This window comes from Notechis scutatus, chromosome 3 (genome assembly GCF_049901735.1).
Source record: "Notechis scutatus isolate UNSWTSFEM ecotype Mainland chromosome 3, rNotScu1.2, whole genome shotgun sequence".
NCBI classification, from domain to species: domain Eukaryota; kingdom Metazoa; phylum Chordata; class Lepidosauria; order Squamata; family Elapidae; genus Notechis; species Notechis scutatus.
The window spans coordinates 186,995,809-187,008,750 of NC_142011.1; the positions used below are offsets into that span (position 1 = coordinate 186,995,809).

A 12,942-nucleotide genomic window follows, 5' to 3' on the forward strand; every position below is an offset into this window, starting at 1 on the left:
ATAGCCAGGTCTGCAAGGCCTTACAAACTGCCAACTCCATTTTTATCTAATTTACTGCATTATTTGAATCTATCCTTAATATTCAAATAAATCTGATAACATGATCCAACTGAGTGAAGAAGTCCTGGTTTCCTTTTTATGGCAGCCATTCAGAGATTTGAAGAACATATCTGAAAGACTGCTTGACTCCAGTTGTTTCAATGTGGGTCAGCAGAGTAAGTTTACTCCAGGTTCCCTCTATTCAACGTTGTCATCTTGTAGTACTTAGGAAGTATGTCTTTCCTGTCTCCAGTTCATACCATTTGGAACAGTACTTTCTCCAGAAATAAGGATGGTGCCTTCTCTCCTAGGGTTCTGGACAACTTTGAAAACCTAGCTTGGGGTTGATGTTTATTATTTGTTAAAAGGACATGTTTTATTTTGTTGTTGTCTATTGGATCACTTTAGTCTGTGCTGTCTCTTTGAATTAATATTTTTAGCTGTTTTAATATTTTTTAGTTTTGTACATGACCCCCAGGGTCTACTGGAATGGCTAATAAATGTAAATAAATTTCCTAACTCTTTTCAACTCTAAATATTCCTTCAACATTTTCTAATAAAATAGTTTTTCCTGTATTTGACTGATCTCTTAATTCATTCTAATTAATCTATGCCTTTCTGAATTATTATATCCAAAACTGGATGTAATATTCCACATGGGTCTTATTAACGTGATTGGAATGCAGTCCTAAATCACTGCACCGTATTTATTAATATTAATATATTCTGAAATCACATCTATTTTGGTAACTATAAAAGGCACTATCCTCATTTTTAATTCATCTTACTAGGGCCCAAAGAAAGCTGTTGGGGAGGATGTGTTTAGGTTATATTTGCAACATGTACATATGGCTCATTTTGCTTCAGTGCATCTTTGATTAGTGACTCTTTGTAGTATCTTAAATGAGACAATAATATTTTACCAGGATTTTGAAACAAAAATGGCAATATAATGGGCATAACAATATAATATAGAATCTGTTGAACTGTAATGTCTGTTATAAAATTAAATCTAAATTCCATTGCCATTAAATTCTTAAGTTTTTTTTTTTTTTTGGGGGGGGGGGATTATGTGGCAAACACATAGCCCCAGGAAAAGGTGTAGCTTACTTAAGAGTTGCTGAAGATGCTATATGTCTCTGTGTCCTAATCATTATTTCACTTTCATCATATGTGTATCAGAAATTTGAAATATTTATATCTACTGAAGCAGAAGATTTTCATTTCATTAATAGTGCATTGGGGAGTTTGTAGAATAGGAGAAATAAAGAATCTCCATAAAGAATTAATGAACTTTCCCCTTCTCCCATGTTGCTTAAATAAATACATTAAAGTAAAATTGCAGAAATTGACAACGCTTTTGTCTGTGTCTGTCTCAAATCCCTACTGGTGTTGCCTCATTTTTTGTGAAAATATGAAATAAACATTTCAGACAAGAAATCGGAGTCTCGCAAATTTCTGTTTGTAGTTTATGTGTATCAGTACTTTAAAGACTTTGGAAGAAAGAAATGTTTTTTTTATTTAATAAGATTTCTTTTAAAAAGGCAAGGCCATTTTATAGAACAGTATTAAGAATATATATATTCTATAGCTACTGATTTCAATGGAATCACTCATTTTCAACATGATCAGATAAAATCATGATCAGATAAAAGCTATATTGCAATAAATTGTCTATGTCTTTTTCTGAAATATATAAGGTTTTAACGGTCATATATTCATATCTTTTTTTATATTTGGCATGTAATGTGATGTTAGTGATACCAAATCTGTAAAATCTTACATATCATATATACAGAATACAAGCACATGCACACAAACATGAACATTATATTGTGCTTATATATATATATACATACATACATACATACATACATACATACATACATACATACATACACACATATACATATACATATACATATACATGCACACACACACACACACACACACACATACATATGTATGGTATTCAGCTTTGTTCGGGTATTTTCCCACGTCATTATAGTTGTGCTTTTAAAGTTGTAGCAACGTTTCGGCAGAATCTCATCTGCCATCACCAGGCTTCTGTATTGTGTTCGTCTGTATTCGTTACAGACGAACACAATACAGAAGCCTGATGATGGCAGATGAGATTCTGCAGAAACATTGCTACAACTTTAAAAGCACAACTATAATGACGTGGGAAAATGCCCTAACAAAGCTGAATACCATACATGTAAGTACCCACGAAAACTTAAGAAAACATAGATAGATAGATAGATAGATAGATAGATAGATAGTCCCTTGGGATTTCTTCTTTTTCTAAATAACATGCTAGTGAATAAAGCATATAAGGCAGGATGATAGAAATGCAAAATCTATTATATCTTTGTCTATCCTTCCTTTCACCTTTCCTTTGCTGCACTATCTTGTCTGTCTGATTCTCACAGGAGACATGGACTACAGCTGGGACCATACATCTTGGCATAGCAGTGAGGCATCCCCAATGTCTTTGGTGAGACATGTGGAGCCTTACCATTTAGTTTCCTTTACCATTTCATGTTTTCTTTGTTTTATTTACATCTCAGCATGTTTTCTTTCTTGTATCCTTTTTTATCCCATGCCTGTAGGGGACAGTCAAAGGGGAAAAAGAAAAACTAGTGAACAGGCAGTTTTGTCGGACTCTAACATCTTATCTGAAAGACAAAAGAAAATGGTGTGTTTTGGTGGCCAGTCTTTGGAAGAGGACTTGGAGTGGTCTGAACCTCAGATTAAGGACTCTGGGGTAGACACTTGTAGTAGCACAACTCTAAATGAGGAACATAGCCATAGTGAAAAGGTATTGGCTTTGTGGTGCCTGCATTTTAATCTGCTCATTTGGTCTTTGTTTGCTCTCTGTCACTCATTAAAACAGATCAAGAATACAAAGGCAGGTCTAATCTAACATTTCTTGAGGTGCAGAAAAGAAAAACAAAACCACAATTACGGATCACTGTGTGGATATCTAAAAAGTATAAGGAAGAACAAAATTATCCAGGCACTAAAAAGAAGCATTGCTTTTATGGACATGCAATACTATTTTGGTGATATTATCTTTATGATTAAACAATGAGAATTATTTCTGGATTGGCATGTTTAATTACCACTTAATGCCCCTGGGGTTGGAAATTAAATTAATAGTTTGATTCCCATGTTAAAAAAAATGGGAGAGGGGGAACTGTATCTATTTGGACAGAATTGTTTTTCTTTTTTCCCTTTCATTGCCATGTTCATTTGTTTTGTCACCGTGATATTATCTGCATTATGGGATAGTAGTTGTATCTGCTGTATGTGGTTTATTACTGCTCTTTCTTGCTTTCTGTTGTAGGCTATCACTGTTGCCAAATGTAATGTGCATGTTTATTTGTGTACATGTGAGAGCATGAAACTAGTACATTATGTGAAAAAATGCTATGATTATACAAAATCAGATGTTCTAAATTTGAAAACATTGGCTAAATTTTTCAGAAATACTGATATGTATTATTCTGGAACTTATGTGTAGTAAATAACAATTAACTGTCCAGATATAGCTAGTAGAAATGTTTAAATTATTAGTTCATTTAAATGAATTTAGAGGCTGAACATGGTGGGATTTATTTTCAAGTAATATGTGGCTTTTTAATTACTTAAGTTCATAATTCATTTGTTAACTTTTCAAGTATTTTTGTGTTAGATCCCCCATTCATGTTCTCTATATTTATAAATGATGTTCACTGTTTTCAGATCCATAATGATAAACTGAATTTGTTTACAATGTGTAGGTATGATTTCACTATATTTGGTATAGAAAGTTAGCTAGAAAGTTGTGAGAAATGACTTCTGATAATCTAATGGAATGATATGAACTCTGATGCCTATCTGCAAAAGCAGTGATAGTGTAATCATAGCTATTTCACAGTACATAATAGTGCCAAATAAATGTGAAGTTGGGATTCCTTTTCACAAATGTAATTTTGTTGATTTTTTATTTTGCTTAATGTATACTATAGCATCCTGTAACCTGGCAGCCATCCAAAGATGGAGATGGCTTAATTGGCCGAATTTTGTTAAATAAACGCCTAAAAGATGGAAGCGTGCCTAGAGATTCAGGAGCAATGCTTGGACTTAAGGTTAGTAGTCAAATTTTTCAGTTCAGATGCAAATATTTTTTATTAGAAATAGTTATTCTTTTTTATATATCTTAATACTATTTTCCAAAACAAAGATACTACTTACAACCAATTTTAAAAAAAGTACTTAATCATAAGAATCCATTGGAGTTGGGTGACCAATATGTTTGAATAAATATTCTCTAGATGCTTTATTTTTTCTTGTTATAAATTTATTAAGAACTATTAATTAAATTAAACTAAATTAACTAGTTAATTAAAATCAGAGCACATTACAACTCTGTTCTGTGAGTTGCATTGGTAGCCAGTTTTCTTCTGGGTTTATTTATGGTGTTAGTAATGACCTATGAAGTCCTAAGTGACATAGGGCTGGGTTATTTGAGGGATTGGCTCTTACCCCATCAGGTCTGGGAGAAGGGGTATGTTACGGGTATCACCCACTAAGAAATATTATCTGATGGGGCCTAGGAGGAGGGCATCCGCCCTATAGAAGATTATTCTCCATGAGGTTAGATTGGTCCTAACCCTGTTGACCTTCCCAAAGGGCTTGAAGAAAGGGTTTGTCATCATCTCTGGGGATCCAGTGATGGTGTGGAGTCTGCAGAATGATAGTACTATTAGTAAAATGGATTGCACTTTCCTGCAATTTGTTTTTCTGGGCTTTAATGGTTTTTAATTAAGTGTGTCTTAATGGCTTTGTTCTTAATATTTTGATCATTTCTTTGCATTGTTTGGGGTTGTTTAACTGTGTGAGGCGCCCAATCACGTATGTGAGATAGGCAGCAATAAAATGTGAACAAATAAATAACATTTTAATAACATCAAATTAAAGCATTACCAATTCAAAATCTTTCTGGACCTCAAAACAGTTCAAAAGGAGTATTTGAGCAAATTTAGAGCAGATTTGCAAGAAACGAGAAAGATGTATGTAAAGAGAAATAACATTGTATGAATATGTATGTATGTATGTATGTATGTATGTATGTATGTATGTATGTAACATTGAATGGAGGCCTATACTCACTTAAATTTATGTTAGCTGAATATAGGTTGCTCAGCAACTTCATATGATCAGTTATATTTAGTGTGGCTTAATATAGACTAGAAATATTGTGCATCATTTTCATACCTGGCTATATTTAGTATATTTAGCCTGACCTGCCTGAAAGTGTTATACATAATTATTTGCATATACATTGCAGATTAAATATTTGATGATCTTTCCTTGACAATGTAGTTGGAAACAACTGGAGAATAAAACTCAATCCCTCAAGAATAAAAAATACAGATGCTACATATGTCACACGCTCAGTTGTGTGACTTTCATAAGTTCATTTTACAGAAATTCAATTCCCACTAAGGGATTTGAGCCCCATTGAAAGATCATGGCTACAGATATGTGATAATACTTATCTAAAGAATGAAATCTGTTATGTACTGCTCCCTGATGGTCTCTATAAGTAAAAATATACATAAAGTATACACTGTGTAATAATGAATTCCTCCCCTCTGAGGCTAGGGAAGTCATATCAAACCTTGTAAATGAGGGTATGTCACACCTGCATTTCTCTGATCTGAGAGCTTAATAAAAAGAGAAAGTGAACTCAATATACCATTCTAAAGATAGTTCTTGCAGTTTAATATTTTGCCTGCATCTGTCACAGTCTTTCTTCCAAGTAGTGGATCTAGTTATGATCCCTATTAGTTTTTTGAGCAAATATCAGTTAAATAAATTGGATGACAGTATACAATTTTGATGTAGTCTGTTCCCAGTTTTGAAGCATCTAGTTGCTTAATATTCTATTCTTATTTGCCACTTCCTAACCATCATCCACATTTTTGAATAGGCAGATGAAACGATCCAGTTCTTTTACATTTTTAAGGGTTATCTACAGTTTGTTGTCAGCTATAATCAAAAAGATAGTAAAAAAAAAATAGACATCTTTGTGGAACTCCCTTGCCTTCTCAATTATTCATTGAATATTGGTAGTATGATCCTTGTTGCTCTTGTCTCTTCTGAATCAAGCTTGTATATCAGGCAGTTCTCTTTCAAGTATTGTTGATGTCTATATTGCAAAATCTTAAAGACTAGTTTACTATCGTGTGAAATACAGTTGATTAGCAATCTGAGCATCCTTTAGCACAGTGCTTTTTGATATTGGAATACACATTTATATTTTTCAATCACTTGGCCCCTGATCACTTTTCCCTAGGTACTTATAAATTGTCACTTGCACTCTAACTATCTCATTTGCAAAGTTTAAAACACTTCTTTTTGTATTTCATCAATTCCTACAGCTTTGTAATTTGCAATATTTTTAGGACCCATTTAATTTCACTTTCCAGAATGTTATTCAGTGATACATATTAATTAATTTAGGGATATTTTTTCTACAGTTCTTCAATATATTCATACTATCTCTTGTGCATGTGTTCTTTCTTCAGTAGATCTTTGTCTCTCTATGTGTAACTCATTTCTCATGTTAGCACTGTGCAGGTTGCTTCCCCACAACTATAATTTAAACATTAAAAATTAAAGTTTTTTTTAAAAAAACTTTAAAATGCACTAGGATTCCATTACACGTTTTTGAATATAGTTTGGAATGAATTAACAAACAGAATCGTTTAATGAAATTATGTATAGATTTCTGGGCACTTAGATATACATATGCAAAAAAATGTTTGTGGAAGTGATAAATTTTCTCTCATTATAACAGAGGACTTGGATACAACTTGCAACCATCTGTTTAGCAACCATTTGAAGTTATAGTGGCAATGAAAAAAGTGACTTCTGACTGAGCCTCACACTTTCGACTGCATTCCTGTGGCCACATGATAAAAATTTCAGCTCTTGGCAATTGGCGTGTATGGCATGTATGGCGTGTACAGTTACAATATCCTGGGGTCATGTGATCACCATTTGCAGTTACTAAACAAGGCAGCTGATAAGTGAGGGCAACCTATATGTTCAATTTTTGTGTGTCAAAATACTATATAAACTAAAGTGAACCAATTTACAGTAACAATAATATACACTTCATAATTATAGGTTCTGTAGATGCACTGATGCACATATTTTTATATGAAATTTGTCATTGGCTTGATGGAGGTAGCCTGATCGAATCAACAGCTCTGAACTAAACTAAAAATATTTCTGGAAAATACCCATAAGAAAATATTGGTCTATTTTTTAATGTCCTGATCAATTAATTCTAATATATTTGATGTAAGTTTGGGTACCAAATTAAAACTGATTTGAGGAAAAAAAAGACCTTTGTGAACTTTTAAAATATTATTTTAATCATATGTTTAAACAGGTGGTTGGAGGAAAGATGACTGAATCAGGCCGACTATGTGCATTTATCACCAAAGTAAAAAAAGGAAGTTTAGCTGACACAGTTGGACATCTTAGGCCAGGTATGAAAGCTGTTTTGAATTTCATAATTGAAAAATGATAGTTCTGGATTTTAGTCTGGTTTAATTTATGTGTTCAGTACTGGGATGCACAACTGTGTTATTAAAACCTTTCCTCATAATAGTATGTATCTTTATTTTGTTGCAAAATTTGAAATTATTCATTTTTAAGTTTTTTCCAGCATATGTGATGTGTATATATTTATAATGATAATTACAATTATGACAGATAAATAAGAAACAAATGATAATGGTGAGAAGGTATGATAACCCATATCTGTTATTTGAAAATAATGATGTGTGTATTAGAAAATATTTCTCTGGGCATTTTAATATTTGGTCATATTCAGAAACCTTTTCAAGTTACTTTGTCCCTGATAGCTTATAGTTTTAAAGCTGAAACTCAATAATTTGAATCAGTGGTGGGATTCAATTTTTTTTTACTACTGGTTCTGTGGACGTGGCTAGGTGGGCGTGGCAGGGGAAGGATACTGTAAAATCTCCAGTCAGAGGTGGCAGTTGCCGGTTCTTCGAACTACTCAAAATTTCCGCTACTGGTTCTGCAGAACTGGTCAGTACCTACTGAATACTACCTCTTATTTGAATTGAACATAGCAGGAAACAGACACTGACATTCTACTTAATTTAAAATAAATTAGAATTAAATGTGCCATTTAAATTACATGAGGGAATAAAAATATTTTAGATAGTAAAAGGAAAACAGAGATATTTCTCTGTTTCTCATACAATCATATGCACTTGGTGTTACGTTATGTTCCTAGATTTTTTTTTAAAGGCTAAGCATTTTTAATGAAGTCCCACTGAAAATAAATATGTATAAGGTGGTTAAGATCACTTGTATTATACTAACTTATTTTGTGGATCCCCATCATTTTGATTATTTGCCATCAACTTGGTTGACTCTTAATGATCACATGGATAGGTTTTTCTCCCCAAGTTAGTTCTTCAGATTTTCCAATATACTGGTACGTCCACCATCAGTACAATTGAGTGAATTCATATTGCTGCTGTTTCTTTCCATCTTTTTATTTAAGAGTCCTATTTATTTATTTGGGAAGTGGAATATAGTTTCATCCTCAACTTAAAGATGTCCTTTTACCCAGGAGAATATCCAGGAGAAGCCATTTGTTGCAACTGTTATTTAAAATCAACATCTAACATGAAGATTGTGGAAATCATTGTCTTATTTTAAATATATTTATTATTTATTTTGTATTCAGTTGCAGTGTTCTATTGAACTTATATTAAAAGACAAGTAAGGTGAAATAATGTTGTACATACTTTATTTTAAGAACAAATACGCTAATCAAAGTAAAATTTTCTTTTAATTGATACATTTGTTATTTAAGTATAAATGCATTTTGTGTTATTGAACAAAGTTCACATATAGTCTTTAAAAAAATTGAACTTAAGCAAATTATAATGATCAAATGTCACTAATACTGATAAGAATTCAGAGATCTACTTTTCTTCAGTAAACAGATTATGATGATTATACTTTTAGGTGATGAAGTATTAGAATGGAATGGAAGGCTTTTGCAAGGAGCCACATTTGAAGAAGTGTATAACATCATTCTTGAATCCAAACCAGAGCCACAAGTAGAACTTGTAGTTTCAAGGCCAATTGGGTGAGTTATATTATAGAATGCTTCTTTAATTATTTAAAATTTGCACACAATCTCATTAATATTCAATAGAATAGACCAGAATAAAATTATTGGCCAAGTGTGACTGAACACACAAGAAATTTGTCTTTGGTAAATATGCTCTCAGTGTACATAAAAAATAAAATACATTCTTCAAGAATCATAAGATACAACACTTTGTGAGAGTCATAGGTTACTAATAAGCAATGAAATCATACTAGGAAACAAATAAAACAATATAAATTGTAAAGATACAAGTAACATGGTTATAGTCATAAGTGGGAAGAAACAGGTACTAGGAAGGATGAGAAGAATAATAGTAATACAGTCTTAGTAAATAATTTGACAGTGTTGTGGGAATTAGTTGTTTAGCAGAGTGATGGTATTCGGAAAAAACTGTCCTTGTGTGTAGTTGTTCTGGTGTGCAGTACCCTATAGCATCATTTTGAGGGCAGAAGTTGAAACAATTTATGTCCAGGATGTGAGGGGTCTGATATTTTCACAGCCCTCTTTTTGACACACGGATTATATAGGTCCTCAATGGAAGGCAGGTTGGTAGCAATTGTTTTTTCTGCAGTTCTAATTATCCATTATAGTCTGTGTCTGTCTTGTTTGGTTGCAGAGCCAAACCAGACAGTTATAGAGGTGCAGATGACAGATTCAATAATTCTTCTGTAGAACTGAATCAGCAGCTCTTTGGACAGTTTGAGCTTTCTGAGTTGGTGCAGAAAGAACATTCTTTGTTGTGCTTTTTTGATGACGTTTTTGATGTTAGTTGTCCATTTTAAGTCTGGAGACATGATAGAACCTAGAAACTTGAAGGTCTCTACTGTTGATACTGTGTTGTCTAGAAGTGGTTGTATAGGAGGGTTGATACTCTACTGTTGATACTGTGTTGTGTAAGAGGTGGTTGTATAGGAGGGTTTCTCCTAAAATCTACTACTATTTCTACAGTTTTGAGTGTGTTTAGTTCAAGATTGTTCCAGTTGCACCACAAGGCTAGTTGTACAACCTCCTGTCTGTATGCGGATTCGTTGTTGTCTCGAATGAGACCAATCACTTTTGTATCATCTGCAAACTTCAGTATTTTAACAGAGGGATCAATGACTACAGAGATGTAGTCATTGGTATATAGAGAAAAGAGAAGCAGAGAGAGCACATAGGCCTGGGGGGCTCCTGTGCTCATTGTACAGGTATCAGATATGATTTTACCTAGCTTCACCTGTTGCTTCTTATCTGTTAGGAAACTTATGATCTATTTACAAGTGTGGTCAGGTACAATTAGCTGATTTAGTTTACTTAGAAGAATATCTGGAATGATGGTATTGAATGCTGATCTGAAGTCTACAAAGAGGACCCTTGCATAGGTCTTTGGACATTCAAGATGTTGTAGGATGTAGTGTAGAGTCATATTAACAGCATCATCTGTCGATCTATTTGTTTGGTAGGCAAATTGCAGGAATCTTAACAGCGGATCCGTGATGGTTTCCAGGTGGACCAGCACAAGCCTTTCAAAGGTCTTCATAACTACAGATGTTAGAGCAACTGATTTGAAATAATTCAGTTCCTTGATGAAAGGTTTCTTCGGCACTGGGATGATAGTAGAGCATTTGAAGCAAGTAGGAACATAGCACATCTCTAGTGATGTATTAAAGATGCGGGTGAAGTTGGTCAGCACAAGCTTTTAAGCAAGAAGGAGTTATCTTGTCTGGGCCTGGTGCTTTTCCTGGCTTTTGTCTGTGAAATAGACCTTGCACCTCTTTCTCTGTAATCACCAGAGGTGCTGGGCCCAATGGGATGGGATAGGTTGTAGGAGGATTGGCTGTTGTTGGTGTGTCTGAGATGGGGATTGTGGAAATGGGTGGCAGTAGCTTTCTCCCAAACCTACAGTAAAACACATTCAGGCATCTGCCAGTTATTGATTTCCTTCAGCATGGGAAGAAGGTTTGCTATAACCAGTGATATTTTAAAGAGTTTTCCACATGTTTGCTGGTTCATTTGTTGAGAACTGATTCCTTAGCTTTTCATAGTAGTTCTTTTTGCTGCTCTAATCTCCCCTGTGAATACATTTCTGGCCTGATTGTACAGTATTCTATCACCTTTTCTGTAGGCTTCCTCTTTGGTATGATGTAGCTGCTTAAGTTTAGTTGTGAACCAAGGTTTATTGTTACTGTATATTCTCAGGTTTCTGGTCAGCACACATAGGTCTTCACAAAAACTGACATATGCTGTTACAGTATCTGTGAGTTCATCCAAGTCTGCAGAGGTATCTTCAAAAACATTCCAATCAGTGCAGTCAAGGCAAGCCTGTAGCTTTAGCTTTGTCTCCTCAGTGCAAGTCTTCATTGATTTAAGCAGGTACAAGGTGTAAGCAGGTACAAGGTGAATAATACAACGATGAGAGTGTCCCACAGCTGCTTGTGATAAAAACTGATAAGCATCTTTTAATGTTGTGTAGCAATGGTCTAAAGTATTCTTGTCTCTAGTGAAACAATTGACATGCTGAAAATATTTTGGTAGCACTTTCCTTAAGTTTGCTTTATTAAAATCTCCTAAAACAATTGGAAATGAATCTGGGTGTTTAACTTCAGCCCATATAATCTAGTCAGCTAGAGTTTGTAATGCATTGTTTACACAAGCTTGTGGAGAAACATACACAGAAATTAGGAGAAATGAGAACTCACATGGAGAATAAAATGGTTTGCAATTGATAATTAATGTCTCTAAGTCCACATCACAGAATTTCTTTAGTATAGTTATATCTCTGGACCAGCGACTGTTAATATATAAACATAAGTCTCTTCCCTTCATTTTACCAGATGTTTCTGCAATACTGTCTGCTCTTTGTATCTGAAATCCTGGGATATTTAGTATTTTTTTTTTAGTATTTATTTGATTTGTCAGTTGCTTACAAGATACAGGTATAAGAATAAACATAGTTTTGAATACATGAGATAGATACTTACAAGAAAAATAAAAAGAAACAATGAGACAGGGATGGTAGGCAGGATTGATGTGCTTATGCACGCCCCCTACAGGCCTCTTAGGAAGGGGGTGAGGTCAATAGTAGAAAGTCTAAGGTGAAAGTTTTTGGGGTTTGGGGAAGAAACCAGAGAGTCAGGTAGAGTATTCCAAACATTGACCACTCTGTTGCTGAAGTCGTATTTTCTGCAGTCAACTTTGGTGTGGTTAACCTTGAGTTATTATATATTGTGTGCTCTTGTATTGTTATGATTGAAGCTGAAGTATTCATTTGCAGGTAGGACATTGCAATGGATGATTTTATATACTATATTTAGATTGGACCGGAGATGGTGTAGTTCTAGGTTTTCTAGGTCTAGAGTTTCAAGTCTGGTGGCATAAGGTATACTGCAATGAGTAGAGGAGTGGAGAACTCTTCTTGTGAAATATTTCTGGACTTTTTCAATTGTTTTAATATCAGATACATGATATGGGTTCCAGACTGATGAGCTGCATTCAAGTATAGGTCTAGCAAATGTTTTGTGTGGCCTAGTTAGTAGTGTGATATTACCAGAGAAGAAGCTATGTAGGATTAGGTTAACAATTCTTAGTGCCTTTTTAGCTATGTAGTTACAGTGGGCTCTAGCACTTAGATCATTAGAGATGAGTACTCCAAGGTCCTTGACAAAGTTTGGATCCTCAACAAGGTCTTGATTATTTAGCTTGTA

General features: G+C 34.0%; 1 protein-coding gene across 1 annotated transcript in view; it reads left to right on the forward strand.

The window, feature by feature from the left end:
• The window catches only part of RIMS2 (regulating synaptic membrane exocytosis 2), a 286,641-nt gene that overhangs the window by 113,123 nt on the left and 160,576 nt on the right, over positions 1-12,942 (forward strand). Inside the window, exons 7-10 of the mRNA XM_087962082.1 lie at positions 2,652-2,860; positions 4,053-4,172; positions 7,490-7,589; positions 9,112-9,235. Coding sequence (XP_087818208.1) covers positions 2,652-2,860; positions 4,053-4,172; positions 7,490-7,589; positions 9,112-9,235 — 553 coding nt within the window. The remainder of the gene's footprint in view (positions 1-2,651; positions 2,861-4,052; positions 4,173-7,489; positions 7,590-9,111; positions 9,236-12,942) is intronic.